This window comes from Convolutriloba macropyga, chromosome 2, assembly GCF_964194025.1.
Source record: "Convolutriloba macropyga chromosome 2, txConMacr16.3, whole genome shotgun sequence".
Classification (NCBI taxonomy): Eukaryota; Metazoa; Xenacoelomorpha; order Acoela; family Convolutidae; genus Convolutriloba; species Convolutriloba macropyga.
In genome coordinates, this window is record NC_134469.1 from 43,395,875 (window position 1) to 43,420,930 (window position 25,056).

Here is a 25,056-nt window from a genome sequence, read left to right on the forward strand (position 1 = left end):
CAACTCTCTACGATGAATATATCGATTGGCGAAAATTTACTGAACAAAAAAAACCCATTTGAGTATATAGTTCCTCCCCTCTCAAGAGGGGTCGGAACAAAACAGAAAAGTGAAGCCTGCAAAAAATCATTCGAGAAGTGGAATGGAAAAAATGTTTCCAATATGACTGCTTTCCCACAGGTGCCCTATCCAATAGCAGATGGTTCTTTTTGCAAAATTCGTGCAAGACGAGTGTTTATATTTTGCAAGATCTTACAAGATAACGATTCCAATTCGACTTAGGCGAAAAGACGCATAAACCGACTAACGTCGGATGAATTGCTCTCACACGACAGGCAGGTTCAATTTAATTTGGAGGGGGGGTTAGCTTAGAATTGTTTTATAGTTGCAAAAATGAGAAAACTCAAGAAGTCAAAGAATGTTTAAGAGGAAAAGTGCAAAAACGGTCAGGCGAAAGTTTTGCATAAAAAAGACACTTTTACAATAATTGCTTCAAACCTAGTTCTAGAGCAATTAATAATTGCTAAAAGAGTAAATTAACGATAACATTGGAATGGAAGGAATACTAAGAGTACAAACATAGACCAATTTACAATATTTAGTTAGAACTGTACAATTAGAGAGAGGAATTGAGAGGTTTGTTAGCATAATGCTGATGATAAAGATACTGATGATGATTATTGAAGAGTGGATTAATAGTTGTAGGGATTAGCAACACGTCCATATTGAGCGTTCAATTCTTCCCGGTGATCCCTGGCCCATTGTCGTTGCTTCAACCTAGTCTCAGCTGGACCATAGCCCTGGGCGGCAAAGTTGGGAGGCTTCAAGTACTGGGCGTTGCCATCAGCACCCACTGGGTCGAACAAAAGACCTGGGTGTTTGTTTCCATCCTCTTCATCCGGATTTTTATTCAGCTGGTGTTTCTTCATCTTATCAAACCCGAATTGTTTACCTTTGACAATTTTGCCTTTTTCGAACCTCTTCGTTTCAATGTCAAATTTCTCAGGGTGTTCTTCGAGAATTTTAATGTTTTGTTTGACAATCTCGTCTGGCTCGCCGTAAGAGGGGTCCGGTGACAAGTCGTAGCCTAGGGTTTCTAGCATTGGGGCGTACATTTTGATGTTGTTTAGAATGCCCGCTGGAATGTGACCCACCCAGGAGTTTAGGCCTAGGAGGTTGATTGGCTTGGCTACTTGTTCTGTTGACCTTTCCAGCCTAAAATCAATCAATAAATTTAGTCGGTCCAAAATAAAAGAATACAGGTGATATCCTTTCGGTTCTTTCCATTGTTTTGCAATTTCAGTCTAGCAGCCTTACCGGAGCTGAATGTCAGAGTAGCAGTACTGAATGCCCAGGTTGCCCACCTTAGACGGAACTTTGAAAACATACTAAGACTTATACGCTGCCGTATAAAACTTACAAAACTTTGTACGGCACCGTATAAGGTCGTAATAAGTTTTCTACGGCACCGTAGCCAATTGATGTAATTGCCAATTTCTAAAGTGGAAAAAAATAATTTTGTTTTAAGATTTACCAATACCAATGATTTTGGTTGAAGATCACCAAGCCGTTGCATCGTCTACGCGGACTCAATGATCTCATTAAAAGGACAATGAGGATTATTTGCGCAATCAAAGCCATAAAATACTTTCGAGATTTTGAGCTCAAAGTATTAGTAGCGCAGAATCACATTCACTCGAAAAATTTTGCAAGTTTTTTCTTTTAAAAATGTTGCAAAACTGACATAAGAAATTTCAATTGAAATTTTTATTATGCAGCGATGTGGGAATGCAGCGATTGTTGAGAGCTGCAAAAAAAAGAACTATAGTCATGTGACATACGATAATACAATTGTTTCAAACCCCCAAAATTCTTGGGGGTTGAAAACATGACTATCAGGCTGTTTATTACAATGCAAAGAATATAAATTATTTTTGTGCTCTGTCGTTTACAATTCAAAAAATTTGAGTTGTATTGGGGCGCTGTCTAATCTCGAGATCTCAACTCATTTTCATGATATTATTGAAGTCAAATTGAAGTGATGATTTCGGTCACACTGAAACAGGAAGTGGAGCGAAAAGACAGTGGTTTTGCAAAGTGCAATTTTTCGCTCTAAATCTAATGTAGATTGGAAAAATGGTGTTTGAACTAAGTTTGCTTTCTAGGCAGTGGTTTTTTTTTCACATGCGTCATTTTGACAGTGATGTTTACTGTTTTTGTTTTCGATTTTTATAATATGATTTTTTTCTATATGGTTTTCCAAATCAATTCATAGTTCAGTCTAAGTCTTGTTGTTCTGTTGAGTCAACAAAAAATTCTTTGAATTGTGTCAGGACTTGTCCTGCTAAGTTTCTCTTGTAAGATGTTTTCACTCCAATTTCCCAAATTTTGAGCTTTTGAAACGGGATAAACAGGGACAAACGGTCAAAAGATCGGCCAGTACTAAGATGCATTGGATGACGTCAGCTGCTTTTAGATACCATTTTAGGTGCTTAATGTGCTGAAGCTGATGTAAAGCCTAAAATCAAGATGAAAAAGTCTGTTTTCACAGTTTTTGGGCCCTAAATCTTGCAATGTTTTTTGTTTTTGTCAAATCTCTTTAGTATTTGTGAATTTTGTTGTTTCAAAAGTCAGTCATAGTTTATATGCTATGCGAAAAGTCAATTTCAGTCAATTTTTTGGTTTTTATTTGTTTTTTATGCCAACTTTAACACCAGAGTCAAACCCTTTTCCGATAAATTTTTAAAGTTTTTTTTGAAGATTTTCGCCCCTTTTTCAGTTGTTTTCAAACTTATAAGCCCAAAAACTTTTATGGCTTGAAAATGGGTCACTGGATTGTTTTTAACAACACAACAATGATTTTGCCTATCTGGATATGATTAATTTTTGCAACCTGTATATAATTTTTCCTTATTTTCTGCTATTTTTTATTGGATCTTTTAAACAATTTTCACGTAGTGTTTATTTAAGCGGACAATGAAACCATTTTTCCGCTTCAATTTGGGTTAATTAAAAAGTTTTGAGGATCCATATGAAATTTGGAGGATATAAACACCTTTTGTAGCACCTTTTTCTTATTTTAAAATTTTTCTCTGTTTGGATCAGTTTCTGCCCTCTGTTTGGCACGTACATAGAGCGCTTTTTTATTGCAAACTGTAGTTAGATTTGCTTTTTGCAGTTTTTAGCATGAAGTTGCCTGTTTCAAAGAAATTAATGTCTTTGAATGAAATAAACTAATAATTGATTTCAAATTTAATTGCAACATATTTTTGTTTTTTATTCTTTTTAACTACAATTTTTCAACGCTTGTTAGTTAAAACTGCCATATAGTCAGTAGCCTACCTTGCTGCTAGGTTATTGAAACGTTTCTTAAAACAAAATTTTTCTGGTCACAATTACACTAATAATATTAAGAGATTTTATTTAAAAAAATTTGCGTTTACAAAAAAGTTCACTTCCTTCAGTCTTTGCGTCTGCTTGTTGTTTGTGTCCAGAAAAACATCTGTGAACTGCCAGTTTGTTTTTTTTGTTCGGATATTTTTATAATAGCTATTGGCTTTCGTTACCTTAACAACCAGAGTACCTACAAAACAAGCCTTTTCAATTTGAGTAAAAAATTAATTTTTAGTTCGTTTTGTGTTATCCAATTATTTTGCTGGTCGATTGAGTCATTGGAGTTCTCCAAATTCCAATTCAATTGGTTGAATTGTAATTCAGGGCTCGTCCAGCTACAATTGTTTTGTTGAGTAACAAATTTTTGTTTGACCGATCACTCGATTACAAACGTCCTATCACTAGACTCTTTTGTAAAACAAATATTTTTTATGACCATTTTAAGAGCAGAACATATAGCTCAAAAAATCATATAAAATATTTATGTCTTTCAATTTTAATCAACATGTGATTTAAAATAGTTTAACAAAAATGAAGAAAAAACACGAAAAGTTGAAACACTTTGGGCTAAACTATTTTAAACCTAATGCCCGCTGGACGCTACCTGATTATCCCGTTTTTAGGACGAAAAGTCAATTGGGTCAGACGAAAAATTGGTCGAGCGAATAATCATATAAAAAAGACTAACAGGACTAAAAAAAGTGCTACAAACTTCGTTTAAGAGCAATTAAACACAAATTAAAAAACGAGAATATAAGAGGAGAAAAAATTTCGACGTTGTAATATCAATTCGAATTAGTATTTCCCTTGACCAAATTTTTTGTCCTTTCAGAAGTTTCAAACCTGTGTCCTTTCTTTTTCAATTTAAAATGTTATGGCTTTAAAAATAATGGAAATTTCCTGACAACTGAAAACACTGCTGTAGTGTTCATTTCAGTTTGAATTTGTTTATAATTATTGGAGCACAGAAAAGAACTTAGAAAATATCTTAGAGCTTAGAAACTTAACTTATTTATAAACTCAGAAAGAAAACAAATTTTTCAGTTATATAACGACAACTTCAGTTAAAAATTTGGAAATTGAATATGAATCAGTTTTGAACTGTATGTTTGTATAATAATTATAATTATTTACTAATATTGAATGGTAAATGCAACTTTGTGAACAATCTCAAGGGAACTATATTTTTGCATGTAATAATGAAATGACACAAACTCACACGCCTTAAAATCATCGCCTAGATTTTTATTCATTAACCTTTTAACAAATGGCAATTGTAAACGTTTTGATTACACTTCAGATTATATATTCGACTGATTTTTGTTAAAGTCTTCAATCCTTTCTTCTCTTTTGAATCTCCTAAAATTATTTTATTTTGTTCTCTCTAATATCTTGTGAGCTTAAACAATTTCAATCTCAAACTTGCCAAAACTCATTCTGCCTCATGGAGGTTGTTGCGCTACAGTGTCCTTAATCATGCTAACAGGTTATGGGCCCAGCCACCAGACTGTTGATACGCCAATAGAGTTTTGGTTAAGATTGTAGTGTCAGTTTTGGCAGTTTTAGTTCTTCTAGATCGACGAGAGTTTTGAGATTTAAAATTTCAGATTTGCCTTGTATATGACAGCTAACTCAGAATTTATGACAAAAAAATTGAAAGTTAAGCTTCATAATGGAACCATTAAACAATTGTTTGAAGTGGATGATATTTAGTGGGTTGATAGAGATCTACCCAACATGGAGCACTCGTTTCTCTGCTTTTGCACAAACCATGGGTCTCCTCAAATCGCTCACAGACACAGTTGAGCTACATGACGGGCCAGCACCACTGAAGGAAGATGCCAATGATGCGCAAACGCGAGAACACGAGGCGCATACTCAAGCTAGGGCTACAGCTGTACAAGAAGGCGAGAGCCATAAACAGCAGATTTGGTGCTACCTGGCAGCGGCACTAGACGCCGGCAGCCTCAATCTCAATTAGAATGGCTGTTAAAACAGCAAGGGTCTCAGAGATGGCCAGAAAGCCTGGCAACTTCTCCAGCAACGATTCAGAAGCGACGCAACAACAACGGTCACAAATCTGATGAGGCAGTTGGCCGGACTAGAGTTTCGGCAGGACAAAGCCATCCAGCAGTATTTCATCAGAGCGCAAGAACTGGTTACCCGTTTGCATCAAGCTGACGAGGAGCTTCCTGAGACGCTGTTGAATGCAATGGTATTGAAAGGTTACGAGCTTTTGTGGTGCAGAAGCAGGAGAGTTTCGAACGTGAAGAGATATGACAGAGAGATTATGTGGAGGAAGATCAGCACGTTGCCATGTCAGCGAAGAAAGCTTCTCATCAACTTGGTATACACTCTTCATTCAATTCACATCCTAGGAAGACTTTTTCTCAGCCTAGTAGTTCCAAAAACTCTAGATTGTGTTTTGTATGTAACAATCCTGGACATTCAGCAGCTAGTTGTTAAAAAATGGACAACGCTGCATGAAGTGTATGCAAGGCTAAAGGCCACCTAGCAAATGCATGTAAACATTGACAAAGAAGTCCTCATAAAGGCTTATCATCTGGTTTAAACGCTGAAAGCTCATTTGATTTTTTCGAAAACTGATTTATTAGTAGATTGAGGCAGCAGGTTATATTCACAAGCCATATTTGAAGCTTCTCGAATCTTATTCGATTCGTAATCGTTGAATAAAATTTCCCGTCTTCCGTTTTGTTAATTCGAGTTTATTGTCGCTGACAAGGCTCGAATACCTAGTAACACGCTAAGAGAGCTGCTCAACAACATAATGCCTTGGCTGTTTTACCTGTTCAGCCTTGTTTCTAAAACAAAAAATCAAATGCTCAGACAAAAAATCAATCAAACAAAGAATTGTATATAAATGAACCAATAGTTCTAATTTAGTTGCTTCAATTTTTGTTTGCGACCGATTAATATTTTCACAAAAAGCTGCAATGCTTAAATCTTCTTATAAATCGACGACTGTTTGTTGATTCATATTCAATATTTATTTTTTGGAGAATCTTAAGAAAAATGTATTAAAAAGTACCTATCTCTATTGGAATTGTAAATATCATATTGTCTAACTTCAAAAAAGATCTAATTAATAAAAAGTTGAAAATTAAATGGTAGAGCGTTGAAAAAAACATAACCCACTAACGTTGCTCTCAAACGAGCGGAGAGCGGTTGGCTTCGTCGTTATCTAGCTACGGTTTAGAGAGGCTAGCTTTAGCTTCATTGAAGGGGAGCAAGGTAGGGGTAAGAGATGACATCACGCCACATGACAGGAGCAGTTGAAGTGCGGCATCAACAAAAGAGGTAATGGGAAAGAGAGAGAGAGAGAGAGAGAGAGAGAGAGATAGAGGGTAGGCGACAAAACGTGGTCGATAAAGAAAAGGAAAGAAACCCCAACCGATAGAGAGAGAGAGAGAGTGGGGAAGCTGGGATAATTTTCCACAATGAGATTTGAATCGGCAAAACCTTAACTTCTAGTGTTCTAGCCTTGTCAGTAGTTAATTCCTACAAATTGAAAAGTGCATAATTTAAAAGTAAAGTTTCCAGATTTCGCAGTGAAAAAAATAGAAAACTTTTTAAAAAGTTTCCAGATATCGCAGTGGAAAAAAGTTCACAAAGGCTTTTTCCCTGTGGTTCTGTCATATTGCCCATCTGCAAGTTTTAAAGGTTTCGTTGGCCAGTAATGATCGTTAAACCCACAAAAGGGGAAACTATTCAAAAGTTTTAACAATTAAAAAAAAAATTCTGCTAAAATTTGTGATATTAATATCTCTAAAACCAACATCCAGTATTCATAATTTTGTCCACCGTAGTCTAGAAACTAAGCGGCAGCTTATTAAAAAACCCTAGAAGAAGTTCCTAGTCCCTGAGCCCAGGTGCCATTGCTCAAATTTAAATTAAAATCTCTAAAAACATTCCACTACACCTAAAAACAATGCAGTAAACCATTATCAAACCCTAGAGAAGTTTTCTTCGCGCTTCAATCTCTAGAAATCTAAAAAAAGAAAAACAATTTCAAGAAATTTGGAAAAAACTGCATGTTTTTCAAAAAATTGCTAAAATTTGTGGTATTAAGAAGTTGAAAACTAATCCATGGCCAGCAGAAGTTTTTCAGTTACTCATTATTAAACCCTAACGGAAGTTTAATGAGCCCTAACGGAAGTTTTGGCAAAACAATGCTAAATTTCGTTATTTTAAAATCTTGAAGAAACTACTCCTATAAACTATGCAGTAACCTTTTATCAAACCATAGAGGAGGTTCCTAGGCTCTTGGGCATGAAAAACCTAAAAACGTCAAAAAATCAAAAAACTTGAAAAAAGTGCAAGTTTTATCATAAAGTTACTAAATCTTATGATATTAAAAACTTGAAACCTATTCCATGGCAAATAAAGATTTTGCAGTAATTTAATATCCAACCCTTATTGATTTTTTCTGCCCCTTGGATCTGAAACAACTTGAATAATGACAATAAAGGTCAAAAAATCTTTAAAAATGCAAGTTTTTTTAAAAGAATGCTAAAATTCGTTATCTTAAAATATTGAAAGCCATTCTATTACAACTAGAATCTATGTAGTAATCTATTATCAAACCCTAGACGATGTCCCGTTACACCTAGGTCTGAAAAACCTCGAAAAACGCAACTAAGGGCCTCTAATGAGACTTAATGCTCTCTGGGCGCTAAGTGTTTATCCCGATTTTAAGGATGAAAAGTCAAATGGGTCAGATGAAAATTGGTCAAGCAAAAAAAATCGCATAAAATGACCAACAGGACTCATATAACTGCTGCAAACTTCGTTTGAGAGTAATTAACATTTTTTCAGTCAATTGTGCTTGAATTTCAATGAATAGCCTCCTTCAGTGCTTCAATTTCTAGTGAAATGATCATATATGATTTCTTTGATGTCATACAGGAATCACAAAGAAACTGAAAGTCAAAAAATGTATAGTGCTCCTTCTCAGTAAAAGTTTTGAAAATTTTTGGAAATTATACAAGGTCATCAATGACACGGGAAGCATTGAATGGTGTCTCTATTTCGGTTGGGCTATAACAATCACTTCAATAACTTACATGCAATTTTTTTTCATGTTTCCTATAAATGAGTTTTTATAGGTATAAACTGGCTTCAGAGGATATCAAAAGTTTAGTCATATAGATAGAATTACTCTCCCATTTAGCACCCAACCTTACAAAAAAAATTAAAGAGCAGGGTATTCTGGTGGATCTCATAGTGATTCCGGGTGAATCACCTAAGTGATCTTCATCTATAAAAAACGTAAATGCAATGAAACAGAGATGTGATTTCTTGGTAATCATAAAGGGATCGGATATGATTTCTTCGTTTCCATACTAGGATCTTACTAAGAAATCAAGTATGAGGTCTTATAAGACCCTTGTATGGAATAAAAGAAACTTCAATTCGGGCTCTTTCCATTTTTACACGCTATTTTACATTTGTCTAGTGTCTTTTTCGCCCACCCTTTCGCCTCTATTAGTCTCATCTTCAACCCCTAATATTTCCCGCATCTTTCGTTTGACCCGGATTGTAACTCCTAATTTTGATGCAACTAAAATTCAAAACAAGGTATTGTATAGGTCAGGGTTTGGGATGTGATTTTTAAACATGGGTGTTAAACAAATTGGGGGTAAAATGAGTTCTTTTCACTTTGATTGATTTGACACCCATGTCTCAATATCAGATCTCAGGATCCCGTTTCGATCCCCTTGACCATTGCGATCCCTGTTTTAAATTTTAGTTGTACCAAGTTTATGATCGAGCCATGAATGTGGCATCTTTATTTGGTAAGTAAAGAACCATAAAATTAAGGACAAAAATGCGGCATTTCATGGGCAAAAACGTTGTTTTGGAACTGAAGGTGGCCCTGTTTATTAGCCAAACTCAAAAAATTTTATGAGCTTTGTATGCCTAGTAAGTTTCCACAATATTCATATATGGCGTTTTAGCATTGGTAAGTTTCTTTTATGGTGGTCAACCCGGGAAGTAGAACCTCTGGAAGCGTATGAAGATAGCAGACACTTTAAGAAAAAACAAGGCGACATTTACTTTGACACTGATATGCTTTTGCCGACGGCGTCTTGGTGATGAAGCATGACCTCATTCCAGGGTACGTTGAGGAATTGGGCAATGGCACGTGTGGTTTTGTTTGGCTGTAGCACCAGCTGCTCGTAAAACACCTTCATACAAGTGCCAAGGGGTTGCTTGTCACACTCTTCTATGAATTTGCGAACAGTCTGGCTCCACTTGGTGAGAGTGTCCGTGTAGCTGTCCAGGTTCCACCCTCCTAATAAATATCACCCATACATACTCTTCAAGCTACACAAAACTCGGACAAAAATGAGGGAAAAAGTTCATTTTCCGAAACTGTCGCATTGCAAATTGATTCGAAAAGCAGAGAAACTTTGGAAAATTGATAGGTCTCAAAAACGACGTTCCTGAACGTATGTAGAAACTCAGCAACAAACAGGTGCACATGGCAACTCTCCTGTGGCTGCAACACCTGCAGAAGCAACTGTTGAACGGTTTGGAAAAACTTATCCCATCAGCTGAAGATCCCGCCCTCAAATCTTACAAGAAAATTAGTTCAAATGCAGTAGTCATGCATAGGTCTGAAAAAAACTAATTATTACTGACTATCAATCGAAATATTGACACTTGAGTTTTGTCCGCAAATTTTTGAGACTTCCCCACTTCATTTTTCGTTCCAAGCTCGGAACCGGTAGTGTAACAACCATCAGCTTTTATATAGGCCCAACCGATTGCCAAATTAATAGAGCTACGGCGCAACAGCTAAAAAGTCAGATTATGGTTTTGGGAATCTTAGCCTTTTTAGCTCTAAGTATATGTTCTAATGGCAGCTGGCGATACGGTGGTGGCTTGTAACTGTTACAGTTTCAACTATAGGTTTGCTGATGAAGAAACTATTAAATATGGCAAGCGCAGGTACCAGTCTGTAGTCTGATCTATGTTGAACTAGATCCCTCGTGCCTTTTCTGTGATCAGAGTTCGCTTGTGTCTGACTCGAGTTCGGTCGTCTGTATTAGCTTGTGTCTGACCAGAGTTAATTGCCTGTATCTGATCAGAGATCACGTAAGCACTTACCTATAGTGACTCTGCGAGTGATGAGAGAGTGGACGACAGCTCTGCCATCTCTGATCATAAGGATGAACTTGGAGGAGGGGAACATTCGGAGAAGAGGAGTCATGCCAAGGAGATTGAAGGGATCCTTGTCACACAACATCTGCAAGTCCTCTTTCTCATTCAGGGTACTGTTCTCACGCACCAATATTGATAGTATATACTGACGGGTAGCATCGTCTAACATCTAAATATACATCTGTTGCCGAATTACCCGCTGAAAAGCGCATACAAAAATTCACAGAATTAACTGAAATTCTTATTCCCAACCCACTAGTGAAGCAGACTACACTAATAGAAATACTCCTCAGTCGTTTCAGAGCAATTAGTCCTTCTAAAAATTTCTAAAAAGTTTTCCTGACCACTAGCAAAATATAGATTTTTCCATTAGTAGCGGCATATTTGAGTTCGCCTGCCTAAAAGTTTGTGCGAAGGCACAAACTATATCGCGCAAAACTCAAGAATTCAAGCGTGATTAAGGTCATTATTAACGGTCCTGCTTGAAATGTTGCATAAACAACCACAAACTGAAGACCCTGGAGCTAACACAGGAAACAAAACCGGCAGATTGCCGGGAAATATCCGCCGTTGAGTCCACCGACTGACCTTGGTCATGAAACAGACAGAGGAAAAGGAAGAGAAAAATTGACAACATATTTTTTTCTACGTGTCAAAAAGTGTTCTTATTTGGTCCGCAACTTTATTAGATCCGATATGGTTATTGCAGCCTTTCATTTCGAGAACACTCTTAACACTATTGCAATTTAGTACTATACTCCAAAGTGCTATCACAACTTATTGCACTAAGTCTTCAAACATTAAATCTTAGTGCCCGAGTGCTACTGGTTAATCTTTTCTTACAATTCAAAGAATTCGGATTGTATTGGTGATCTGTCTTTTTTTACAGTTCAATTAAAATGAATTGTATTTGTCATTCTTTTTTGTAAGATGTTTTCATAACTTTTGAAACGTAAAAAAAAATGGGAAAAACTTGATGGGCGTTAATTTGCATTAGATATGCCCTTAGCTGGTTTTAGGCGGTCTTTAAGGTGCTTAATGCGGTGAAGTTGCTGGGAAAATCAAAATTCAAGCTGATAAAGTCAGCTATCTTTTGCTATTCTTGAGCCCTGAGCTCAGCAATTGTTCCTTGTTTTTAAATTTGCTATAATTTTTTCTTAATTTGGTTATTCTAGGTCTGTCGTAGTTTACATTTCTATTAAGCTATGTAAAATGTCCTATTATTCTCAATTGTTTTCAATTGGTTTCGCTTTGTTGTTCATGCATGCCTACTTTAGATTTAGAGTGAAAGCAGTTTTCATTAATTTTTTCATGTTTTCTGAAAAATTTTGTCATTTTCCCTTGTTTTCAATGCTATGGGCAAAAAAACTTTTCTAAGGCTCGTAAGCGAGTTAAAAAGGTTGATTTTATTAATAAAGAAAGGATTTTGAGGATCTGGACATCATTAATTCTTGCAATTTTCATACAATTTTACCTAAATTGAAGCTTTTGAAATTTTTAAAACTCTTCAAACTTTTTTACTTTTTGTGAACATCAATTTTCAGGCATCAATTTGGGTTGGGGAAGTGAATAAGTTCTGGATGACCAAGACAACTTTTCGTGGATATTAACAATACAAACTTTTCAATAATTTTTGCTGTTTTCGATTTTTTAAAATTTTTTCTTTTCCAAATTCTTTTCGTTTAAGAGGGCAACAAACCTTTTTCAAGCTCAAATCTGTGGTAATGAACAGATGTCAGTGTTGGAGAAGCTTGTGTCTGCGAAAGCATTTTCTAAGATTTTTAGCACCTTCATTGTGATTTTGCATTGTTTCTTTGGGTTTAATGAGTTTCTGTCCTTTATTTGGCTCAGGCATACGTTTTTGCAAATGCTTGTGGTTTGTGCCTAATAGATAACTGTGAATTGTCTTTTTATGCTTTAGTTTTTTCCCATTGTGTGTATTTTGATAGTCGATTCTCGTTAACTCAACAGGCAGGTCATTTAATTTCAAGTTCTGTTTTGATTACTATCAAACTATTTTAAAAAAAATTTGTTTGGCGTCTGCTATCAAATTCCTCTGTTTAATAACTGAAGAGTTTTCAACTTTGTCATCCAAAGCTCTGGACTGTAACTCAGGACTTTTGCTACCACGTTTTTTGTAAGATCTTTTCACACATTTTTCCATGAATTTGATCTCTCAAAACGAGATATGCAGTTAACGCCCAGGGGGCATTAGGTATCATATTAGGTCCATAGAAAGCTTTGGTGGTCCCTCTATTGCTTAGAGTGGTGTAGCTGCTGGGAAGATTGTTTTTAGGAGTTTCTTAGCCAAAAATTGATTTTGTTTACGTTTAGTCATCGTTATTCCAGTTCTTTGTTTGATCATTCTTAAATGGACGTTTGCCAAAGTGATAAATGTTCTCTGCAAGACATTATTACATTTTATGATAATCTTTTGAGCCATTTTTTAGTACTGAAAACATAAACTCGCAAAATAATACTTGCATTTTTTTCATTTTTTAAATTTTTTGTTATTTTTTGAGCCTCCCAGGAGCTATTGAACCTCCTCTAATGTTTGACAATATGTTAATTTCTTCGTGGCAACGGAATGATTTGAAACATTTTAATATCACAAAGTTTAACAATTTTTGTTTTAGCTCTAGGAACATCGGTAACGTCCTCTAGGATTTATAAATAGGTAAATGCATAGTTGCATCGAATCTGGCAACTCAATGGTTTTCAATTTTTTATTGTAATGAATTTCTGCAATTTAATTTTTCTGGAATTGAATAAATTTATATTTTTATTTTGATTTCAGAAAATTTTTGTCTTGTTTCAAGTTTATTGATTTTTATCGGCCAGTGAAGCTTTATTTCGACTTGAAATGTGATCATTGGATAGTTTGCAAATTCAATGAAATGATTTTGAAGATTCAAAAAAAATCGCTTTCATTTTTTGCAAAATATTTTTTGTAATTTTCTGATTTTATCAATCTTTAAGGGATTTTGTCAGCCTTTAATTCTTGTAAGTCTTATAGATGGTTTATTGGACGAAAGAAACAATGTGTTTTTGAAAATTTTAATATTGCAGAATTTAGAAAGATTGCTTTTTCCAACTCGTTAAGTATTTGTCATTTCTTCAATTTTTCCATCATTATTGGCCAGTAAACCCCTTTCAGTGCGTGGTTTAATGGGTGTTTTTATATTGATCACAATTGACATTCCGATTAAAAGCTTCAAGTCTTTGGGCAATGTTTATATTTTTCTTCAGTTTGTTTGATTAGTTTAGTTTATCTAAATTTTTGCGACATTTTGTCTCTTTAACTGGAATCCGTCAATTGATCTGCTGGTCAGATACAGTAGTTCTTAAAATTGCTTTCCATTCCTTGAACTGTATTTCAGGACCTGTCCTGCTATGTTTTCTATTTTGAGATTGAACGTTTTTGCTTACGTTTGCTGAATGATTTCTGGGTTCCATTCATTTGAAACAGTGATTGGTGTCCATCAGAAGTCAAACGTGACAAATGAAGACATGTGTAATAAAGAAAGACGCAAAAAATTGAAAAAACATAGAAGGAAAACAACTTCTGAAATAAAATCCAAAGAATTGACTCAACTAAAATCCCAACCAACGATAATTATACAAAATTTGTTTTAATGCATAAGACTCATTATACATGAAATTAATCAATAGAAAAAAGAACTTTGTGAGAAGCAACTATGTAGGAAAACCATCGATACCAACAACGAAAACAACGACAACGACAACAACAACAACTAAAACAACAGTAACAACAACAGCAACAACAACAATATTAAAAATTATCAAAACTAACAAAAACAAGATCAACAAAACATAATCAACTAACGTCGGGATAATTGCCCTCAAACGACCGGCGAGCAGTTGACGTCGGTAGTACCCAGCTGGGCATAGACGCCTGCATTGTGGGCGTAGGGATTAGTGGACTAGGGGGAAGGGTCCAGCTTTTTGGGGTGGGGCGTGACTGGGCGGTCAAAATTTCAAGACTAAGAACCATCCTCTGCATTATAAAATGATCTCCTCAAAACAGTTTGGTGAGTCGCATTCTTAGAAACCGGTTATGTTCTAAACTCTAAGAGAACTTAATGCCCTCAGCGTTACCTGTCTATCCCCTTATGGAAGACGAGACGATAAATGGGTCAGACAGAAAATCGGTCAATTAACAAATCTCATAAAAAGACCACAGGACTAATATAAATGATACAAATTTTGTTTGAAAACAATTAATCATCAGCTTCACGGACCTTCAAAAGAAACAACAAACCAGGTGAAAAATTTTTGGTTAAAAGGAACCAATGAGAAACAAAGTAAAAAAACAGAATACAAACAGACAAAAACAGAGAAAAACCACAAAAATCAGAAATCTGGCCAAATGTGGAAATTTTTTTAAAAAATCAAAAACGATTAAAAACACATTCGCATGTTCACGTGTTCGACGGCATCAAAACATTCAACGCTGAAACAGCATATAAAATCAATAATAAATCTAGAGGCAGACAAGGAGACAGAAATTACAACACCGGAAGTTCAGATTCAGAAAATCTCCAAGAAATTTCAAAACGATGGTATCCAAGTCAATACACCCATTAGCTTAAGAAATAAAACAAAAAAGAATTTTGCCACAAGAGAAGACAAACAAGATTTGTCATCATTGAGAATAATTGAATATCATAAGTTGGACTAGATGATACAAAAATGAACAAAAGTAGGGAACTAAACTCAAAAATTCAAATATAACCGACTAAACGTCGGAAGAATTGCTCTCGAACGACTAGTGGGAGCTCTATCAATAACAGCTTGCTTCAATTGCGGGGGGGGGGCTAAATGGCACTAAGAAGTCCAATAGTGCTCTTCAAATAACCACATTAGAGGTTAACATATACCACAATTAAAATTTAAACTGAAAAATGGCACCAGTTTCGGCGGACTTTTCAGTTGACTTTTAGTATTAAATTGCCGCCAATTGAGTTGAGCTGCTTGAAATTGTGATTGAGAGAGAATTTTAGATCCCGCGAAACGCAAAAAAATCAATGGCGTAAAAATCACTCCAAAAGTCAAAACCGTCAAGCAAAAGTTTTGCATAAAAAAGACACACACGTTTACAACAATTGCTTCTCTACGAGAGCAATTGAAAAATTACAAGACACACCCGTCAGATTGCTCAAAAATGGCCTCCAGTGATTCCCATAACCTATTGCTGGAAAACACTGGAGGAATTAAAAAAGTTATTTAAGCGCTGGGTCTTAAACAGGAGTTGATCGGTGCAGCTGTCTGAAATGAACAGAACTATCGCTCTTTTGCTGGAAATTGAGGTTAAACATACACCTGATTCCTAAAGAGAAAATTGCCCTGGATATTGAAGATGGAAATACACTAATTAGAACAGCCTTCAATTGTAGGGCCCCAAAAATGATCTTTATTGCTTTATCCCGATCATATTTTGCATCTTTCGATACTGAATCTTTTCATTTTCGCCTGCTTTTCTAGCCAACTGCTTTTTAAGTCAATTTTCAAGAGAATGAGCAAAGAATTAAATTAATCTAGAAAAATGAAAGACAATTTTAGGTAAAAAGTTGAGCAAAACTGTAAAAAAAACGTAAAGCAAAACATATTTTTGTTTGAAGTAGAGAAAACTAGCGCTTGAATGTTAGCAGCGTGAGAAAATGAGGACGGTTATTAACTCAAAAATCAAAAGATTTCAACTTTCTACATTCAATAGTTTTACTTACTCTTGAACCTGTAGTTAATGAGACTAAGTGCCAAGACAAACATAACCGGCAAGTTGCCAGAAAATAGCCGCTGTTGACCCTCTTGACGCACGGATTGCAAATAAAAAGAAAAAAAAACAAGATATAAAAATCGACCGAACTTTTCTATAGGCCAATTTTTGTTTATTTCGTGTGCAAATTCTGAATATTTGGTTAGATTCTAAAGTTAAAATTAATTCAGCTTTTAAACTGAACCCTTTATAGGCCTATCCCGTTTCTTTTGATCTTTTGATTTTGCTCTTCTGTTTTGACCGTATTCACTACATTTCGTAATTCAATGCCTAAAAGAATTCAAAACCTATTCAGTTGAAACAATCAAAGTAAGAAGTCAAGCGACAAAATCGTGACTTATGTAACGCAAAAAACGTGATCAAAAGGTGAAGCCAAATTAAGAAACATAGCAGGACGAGTCCCGAAATACAATTAAAGGAATTGATTAGTAAACTGAAAACTAATTTACCTGAACAGCACATCATTAAGAAACATAGCAGGACGAGTCCCGAAATACAATTAAAGGAATTGATTAGTAAACTGAGAACTAATTTACCTGAACAGCACATCATTGAAAAATCTCAGCCCAAAAGCAATCTCAAAAGATGTGAAACTAAAAAAAATCAAGCAAACTAAACAAAAGAGTAACCTTTGCTAAAACTCTTGAAGCCTTTCCCCTGAAGGCTAAAAATGATAAAATTCATAATACTATTTGTAAAATTTACAGAAAGATTCTAATTTTCGCAAAAAAATGTTCAGAACCTTTTTCTGTCTCTGGAGTTCTGTCTTTAAATCCATCTGCCAACCTAAAAAAATTTCGTTTGCCAGTAAAAGTAGCTAAACTCGGGATATGACAATAAAAACAATTGCCAGTTTTAACAATATCAAGATGATAATTTTTTGAATATTTGAAAAAAAGTTAAAAATTTCCATTATTTGCTAAAATTTGGGTTATTAAAATATTGTTAATCAATTCATTACATCTAGGAGTTTTGCAGTAACCTATTTAAAACCATAGAGGGGTTCACTTGGCCTTTGAGACTGGAGAAAGCTAAAAAATCACAACAGTTTTCAAAAAACTTGAAAAAACTGCAGGTTTTATTTAAAAAATGCTGAAATTTTTGATATTAAAATGTTAAAGAAAAATCTATGGCCAATAAAATTTTTCAGTGCTATATTATCAAAGCCTATAGGAGGTTTCCTGGCACCTTGGGCTGGAAAAACTTAAATAATAACAACGAATGTTAAAGAATTTGAAAAACATTGAAAGTTAAAAAAATTGAAACAGTTCGCGATGTTAAATTGTTGAAAAACATTCCATTGCCACCAGAAACTATGCAGTAACTTATTAGCAAACCCCAGAGGATGTTCGATGACACCTAGGGCTAAAAAAATTCAAAGAAAAACTTTTAAAAATTTCAGAAAACTTGAAAAAAAATGTAAAAATCAGTATAATTTTGCGTGTATATGTTTGGATATAGCATATAACTCCTAAAATGGTCATAAAAATTTTTCAAAACTTGTAAAAATTCTGTATCAACTTTTACAAGCCTCAATTTCAAACTGGTTCAACAAGAAAATTTCAAAAAATGACAAAACAAAAACTTAAAAAAAATTGCAAAATTTTGGGCTCAAAAAACTCCTAAAAATGACCTTTTAGCCTTGATGGCCGTCCACGTAGTTCAATACTCTAAGAACTTGAAGGTCTAATAGACACGACTAAAGGCCTCTACATCAAATTGATGCCCGCCGAGCTTTACCTAGGTATCCCGTTTTGAAAGAACAAAATCATGGAAAAAGGTGTGCATACATCTTTAAAAAAACTTAGGAGGACAAATCCTAAATTAAAATTCAAAAGAAACAAAGGTACAACATAAAGTTATTGCACGTGACCAGAAGAACAGTTGAACAAAACCAGCCAATATAAAAACATATCAAAAGTTGAGAAACAAAAATCAAACAAACTTAACAAAAACATAATCATTGCTAAAACACTTGAAGCTTTTACCCTGAAGGCCAAATTTGATTCAATTATGCATACCCATTACTGTCATTTCTGTTCACCAATATGTTCTATTGAAGCACAGAGCAAGTAAGTCATACAAACCATTAGCTATGACCAAAAATTTTTTAAAACTTGAACGACTTATTGAAGTTTCTCACTTTAATGTCTTGCTAAAAAAAGCAAAAGACCTGTCTTGCACAAAACTACGCAATAAAAATCCAAAAGGGGCAATAGGAAATGCGGGTAAAACTCAAACAACCACAAAGTCACAAATCAGTCACAAATACCACAAACTACACAATGGGCAACACATATACTTCAATTAAGCCTTGTCTAAGTCGACGGGGGTTGTCATTGATTATATCAAGTACATGGAAACAGCAGGATCAATAAAGAGTGGGGAAATTTTTTAAAATTTGGACGCTTCATTAAACGTTTTTTTTATGCGCGATTAGAAAACCGATAAGTCATTAATGACACCAATTGACAAGAAAACAAAAAGATCAAAAATTAAGGACAGAATTCAACAATTCACCAACAGTAGCGTTTATGGGGAAAAAATCATACGATATATAGGTCAAATTGAAGCAGAAGTCAAATATATCAATTGCATCAAGTGAAAAAACTCTCTCGCTCTCTCTCTCTCTCTCAAAAATGGGATATTTGTTTGAGCATTAATTTTTCGAGCTCTAAATTCTCACCTTTAAGGCGTTAAAATTTCCAGTTTTTAGTAAATTCTCGCATCTAAAGTATTTTGCAAAAACTTCAGGCTCTTTATCTAATCAATTTTTTGCACCTTTACTACTTCAAGGTGATTTAATTTACTTTTCGAAAAGTGGCGTTTAATTTACATAAATGAGTCGAAGAATGTGTGAACATTTCTCTGAAAGAACAGGGTACCAATAAAATGAAAGCCTTTGAAATGTAAATTAAAGAGTGCTTAAACAATAGATTTTGAAAAGCTGCAGCGATTGAAAAATTAAAAGAAAGAGCAAAAACTGAAAATCATAAACAGTTTTTTTTCAACAATTATCTCCATTATTGAGTCTTTCAGGAAATTTTGTAAAAATGATTCCCATGACTGTTTCCACTCAATCAAATACTTGTCACGTTAGAAACAAAAAGCTCTCAGAAAACAAAAAAAATTGAACAAAAAATGAAAACCAATCCTACTTTTGGTTAGAGAAATTGGTCTCAATTTGTTAGGCGAATTGCTCTCAGACGAAGCTGACTAGCGAACGGTCGGCTTCGTATGTCAATAGTTGCGGCTTGGGAGTTGGCTTAAACTCAATGGTGGGCGGTGTTGGGGTGGATGGCAATTGGTGGGGTTATAGCGTGAGGGTTCATGCGTAGAATGAAGTGGACAGGGGTGCAAGTGGGCAGGGCTGCCTGTTTACTCCGTTTTTGCTAAGAAAAATCATATGCTCAGACAAAAACTGTAACTAGAAAAAACAAGAATTGCAGGACAAGGACCCGCGAGACCAATTTAATTGCTATAAAGTTGGTTTTTCGTTTGAGAGAAGTTGAGAAGAAAAAAGAAAAAACGATACTGTTTTAGCAAAATTATCTACAAGATGCGAATTTCACAAAATTGGTCTTAGAAACTTCTTATTCTCACAAATAGGCAATAATTAGCAACACAACGGATGAGGGAAGGCAAAAAAGAAAGGCAAAAAAACAATAATGACTAACAAAGAGTCGTCCTTGTTCCTCATTCTTATCACAAAGTATTGAGCATATTATTTTAGATGGGCAATTGTTCACGAAATTGCTTCAAACAGAGCATCAGAGGATAAATGTAAAACTAAAAAACGTAACCGACTTACATCGGGCAAATTCTTCTCAAACGACCGGCGAGCGGTTGGCTTCGGTCGTAGCCAGCTGCGGTCGAAGGATGCTATCATAAAGGGGAAGGTCATCTGGGTCTCAAGGGGGGTTCATATGGTGGGTTGGTTTGGGAGCGGGCTAGACCAGGGATGAGAACTCTTACGACTAAGAACCATCCTTGGCAACATGAGTTTATCTCCTCAAAACAGTTTGGTTGAATCACTTACTCATAGACTAAAAAGTTGTAAGGCATTAGGATCCCTGCCTAGAGACCTAATTCCCTCCGCTTTTCAACTGTTCATCCCAATTTTGATAACAAAAAGTTAAAAGAGTCAGACAAAAAATCGGTCAAGCGAAAAATTTCATAACAAAGACCACAGGAATAATGTAATTAAAACATCGGGCAAGTTGCTTCAAACGACCGGCGTGGTTGGCTTCGTCAGTAGCTAGCCACGGTTTACTGAGGCTAGCTTTAGCTCAATTGAAGAGGCGTGAGATGAGGGTAATAGATGAAGACATCACGCGACATACGCTGACATCAGCTGACGTGCGGCATCAACAAAAGAGCTAAAGAAAGAGAGAGGGAGGGAGAGATAGAGTGTGTGAGGGATAAAACGTAAACGAAAAAGAGAAGGAAAGAAACCCCAACCAACAGAGAGAGAGAGAGAGAGAGAGAGAGAGAGAGAGTGAAAGAGAAAGCTGAGAAAGTTTTTCATGATGACATTCGACTCTGCAACTACTAGTCTTCTAGTCTTGTTAGTAATTAAATCATTAAAAAAAATTGTGCAAATTTCGAAGCAAAAGTTTCAATAATTCGAACTGAAAAAAAAACATTCAAAAATTTTAAAAAACAATTTCAAATTTTATTAAATTCTTGCTAAAATTTGTGATATAAAATATCTTCAGAGCCATTTCATTCTCTCAGAAAAATATCCATGATCCCTAATTCAGGACTTTAATAATTTCCCTAGTTCATAAAGATCCATAAAGATCCATCAATTTTGGTTACCAAGGATGTTAAAGACAACTAAAACTCCAAGATAACTTCATGGTAATTTATTGCCCTCCGACTTTACGATATCATCCGTCCAAGAAACCAATTGGTCAGCCAAAAAGTCAGACTAAAAGTCATTTGTACAAACATAACCGACTAACGTTGGGCGAATCACTAACGACCGGCGAGTGGTTGACTTCGGTAGTAGCCTGCTGCAGCTTAGTGATGCTAGCATTGGGGCATTGGGAAGGGGTGAGCGGAAAGCCGGATTAAGCGATGGGGGTGAAGCGATTGGGGGAGGGGGTGTAGGGTTGTGAGATGACTAATATAATTGCTACAAATCTTGTTTTACAGCATGAGAGCAATTAATAATTGCTGCTTTCTTTTCTTCGTTTGAGAGCAATGAAAAAAACTGGATCAAACGGAAGCCAAAATGAGTAATTTAATTGCTATAAACTTCAATTAAAATTAATGCAAATTTTGGCAGATAGATGATGCTTACTCTAACTTATGAAATAGATGAAAATTCGGTATGTCTAGATCGTTGGAAGACAGAAAGTGCCTATCGCGCACATTATTCGGCGTTCAAAAGTGCCCCCTTTATTTAGATCTTGACATAACGGACCTTTTGGCCTGGTGGGACCTGAGTTTGGACAAATTTCTTTCGCGTGAGAAGAAGAAATTGGGTGGGTAGTTTAATTTGAAATATACGGATGGATCTGCAAGAGAGCTGTAAGGTTTTAGTAACAGTACCGATTGAGAGATGCCTGCCTCCTGTAGTCTTGCCTTCTCAATTTCAGTTGCTTGTCGACGCCTCGCTGAAACCATCTAAAACAAACATTTTGTTATTTTCATTTAAGACTTAACGTTTCCGCTATTTAAGACTTAACGTTTCCTCTATCCGTTCGATTATTTTAACTAGAAAATAACATAGTTGACAGATTATCTGAGAGTACCCGCAGCAGCTTTGAAGATCTCCGGTCTCAAAAAGGGAGTATAAGAACCAGAACAAAAAACTTCTCTTTATTAAATGCTGAGAGATTATATTTTGATTAAGAATCTGTTTAATTATTGCTTCATTAGCTGCCCTTAAATACCCTTCAAATAGAGTGACCTGCACTCACTTGACCTCATCTCTTTGAATTAAAGTAAAGAAAAGCCAATTTCAGAGTGATGAAGTCATTTTTGAGAGTGAGGTAAGTCACAAGTGACAAAAAACAAAATCACTCGAAGGAACAAAAAACTCTCCACGAGTAGTGAAACTCACGTCATGCACGCAATTCAGTTGAGATTGCATAAATAAATTCACAACAAGCATATTTTAAGTGATTTTGACGTCATCTGTTTGAAACAAAAATCATGACAACGAAGTAAAAAAAATACAACCCGAACTCTCCGGAATCGACTCGAAGTAAACTATTAACTGATGAACTAATAATTCAATTATACTATTCAAATAGAAACAACAAACTGAGATAACAAATTATCTGGGAAAAAGTCAATTATGAAATCGCCAATTATGAAAAAGTCATTTACAAAAAATCAGAGGAAAAGCAAATTATGGACGTTTTCCTGGAACTTTTCATAAGCTGCAACTCCAAAAGCATTGTTAACAATAATTTGGCTGCTATGATTTAGTTATGTTCAATAAACGAACATCAGGGGATAAGAAAACAGAACCACTGATAAAAGTAGGAAAAAAACGAGCGAACACAACAGAATTAAAGGGAGAAATTTTAAAAAGAATCTGTTGAATTAATTAATAATTTTCTCTAAAAATATTCTCTAAAACAAATCAATAGCCCTTCTTGACAACCACTAAAAACAGTTTATCTTTTAAACACAATGTTTATTCATTGATCACTAAAAAAATACCCAAACGAAGTGGAAAACACTTAAAACATTAGCAAGAGAGATGTAAAAACTACAAAAAAACTGCATAATTGAAAAAATTAAATTTAGAAGAAACGTGCTGTCAAATCTTCAATTGATTTTTCTCAATATTAATAACCCTGCCGCCCATCCAAGTTAAGCAATTCAAGTTGAAAAAACGCTCCAAGTTGACAATAAGGCAGAAAAAACAATAGAATTAGTGAAAAAAAACAGAAAGACAACAATAGAATGTGCAAATTCAGCCTGTTTTCATCTACTAAAAGAAACTTAAATTTAAATTAATATTTTTTTAAAAAAAAAACATGAAAATCAAAATAAAAACTATTTGTAATTTAGGAAAAAACTGAGACTCTAATGAAAAAGAGTACAAAAATCTAGAAATGTCTCTAAAACTACGAAATCACATAATTAGCTCCGAATTTTATATGAAACACTAATATATATATATATATATATATATATATATATATATATAAATGTATATATACATAAATATGTATGTATATATATATATATATATATATATAAATATACAAATATATATATATATATATATATATATATATATATATATATATATAATTGAGATGATCAAAAAAGTTACCACGTGCACAATTACTTGTTAATGGCTTTGAAAACCATTTTAAACAAAAATCAAAATAAAACCAAAAGAAAACTGCTCTAAACAGGCCGCACGCGATCAAAAATTCTGCTAGCTTAGCTAAAACAGAAAAATCACAAATTTTGAACGTGCGGCATTGACTTTCATATCTTGTTTCAGATCAATTGGACCAAGTAAAAATTAGATCACCATTGCTCCTCTTCGATTCGTAAAAACACATCCGGACAAATCCTGAATTGTAATCCAAGAACATAATTTTCTAATAACTCCACAACCGATATTCTTACCATAATATCAAACTAAGACAGTAAACAAAGCCAATTACCCTATATGCAAAAAACGTACAACTATCAACAAATTGAAGATTTAGGTTTCCAAGATCTGGTGTTTCAAATATAGCTAATATCAAATTATGAACAATGCTGAGTCTACTGGTCCAGCAATTTAGTAGAAAGTACAACAGTCCTCTGGAATTTGATGACAGAAATATACGCAGACAAAAAACAATGAAAATGGCAAAAAATAAAATAGGCAAAAAGAAAGGTTTTTGAAAGTCAGTGACCTCAGAGTAAGAAAAAAACATAACTACATGCCGAAATCTTTAACAGCAGCATACCATAGAACCCTAGAAGTCTTGAAATACTTATGTCATTAGAATTTGTAAAGGCAAAAAAGAGACAATATAACTACAAAATAAAGCAAGATTCATAAATTTAGCAGATTAATTTGACAATAACCGGAATTCCAGTCATGAAAAATTTAGCTAAAAATTGGAGCTAAATATTTAACCACAAGTAAGCCACACTTATACACAAACTGGTTGTTTATGAAACAAAGCAATCAGACCATAACAACTACAAAAACGTGCAATACTAACGCACCAACTAATAAATTTGAAAAGTGTCAAAATCACACTAACATTTTTTGCAAAAATGAATTGTGTGAAAACCACAGAAATCAGCTAATATAGTCTGAGACAACTATTTCGAGTAATTTAGATTTCATTGTCAATTTTGCGACCTGTCACTAATGAGGCAATGAGATAGGTCACACAGACAGTGGTCAAAAAGACTCAAAAAATTGAATCGATAAGATGCCTTGAAAAATTAATCTCGAAGTCATAGAAAGCATTAGCTTTGAACAAAAATTGTTAAACACGATAATTTAACACCAATTAGCACCCTATGGGTCCTGTCTCCAAGAAAAAAGAACAAATAGTAGCCAAACACAAAAATTCAAAGAAGATTTTTGAGAAAAATTAGTGGTCAAGTCATGAAAACCAGTAGCTGTTAACACATACCATCAACATTGCTCATTTTTGCCTCATTAGTAAACGCGCTATGATAATAAATGAGAA

General features: G+C 34.7%; 1 protein-coding gene across 1 annotated transcript; it reads right to left on the reverse strand.

The window, feature by feature from the left end:
- Window positions 1–517: 517 nt before the first annotated feature.
- On the reverse strand, window positions 518–22,033 carry LOC142335289 (protein-tyrosine sulfotransferase 1-like). Its single transcript, XM_075383729.1, has 4 exons — window positions 21,938–22,033; window positions 10,528–10,750; window positions 9,472–9,709; window positions 518–1,215 (listed from the first exon to the last, which is right to left on the reverse strand). Exons 1-4 carry the CDS (start codon window positions 22,010–22,012, stop codon window positions 693–695), a joined length of 1,059 nt encoding a protein of 352 aa, XP_075239844.1. The 5' UTR covers window positions 22,013–22,033; the 3' UTR covers window positions 518–692.
- Window positions 22,034–25,056: the final 3,023 nt, after the last annotated feature.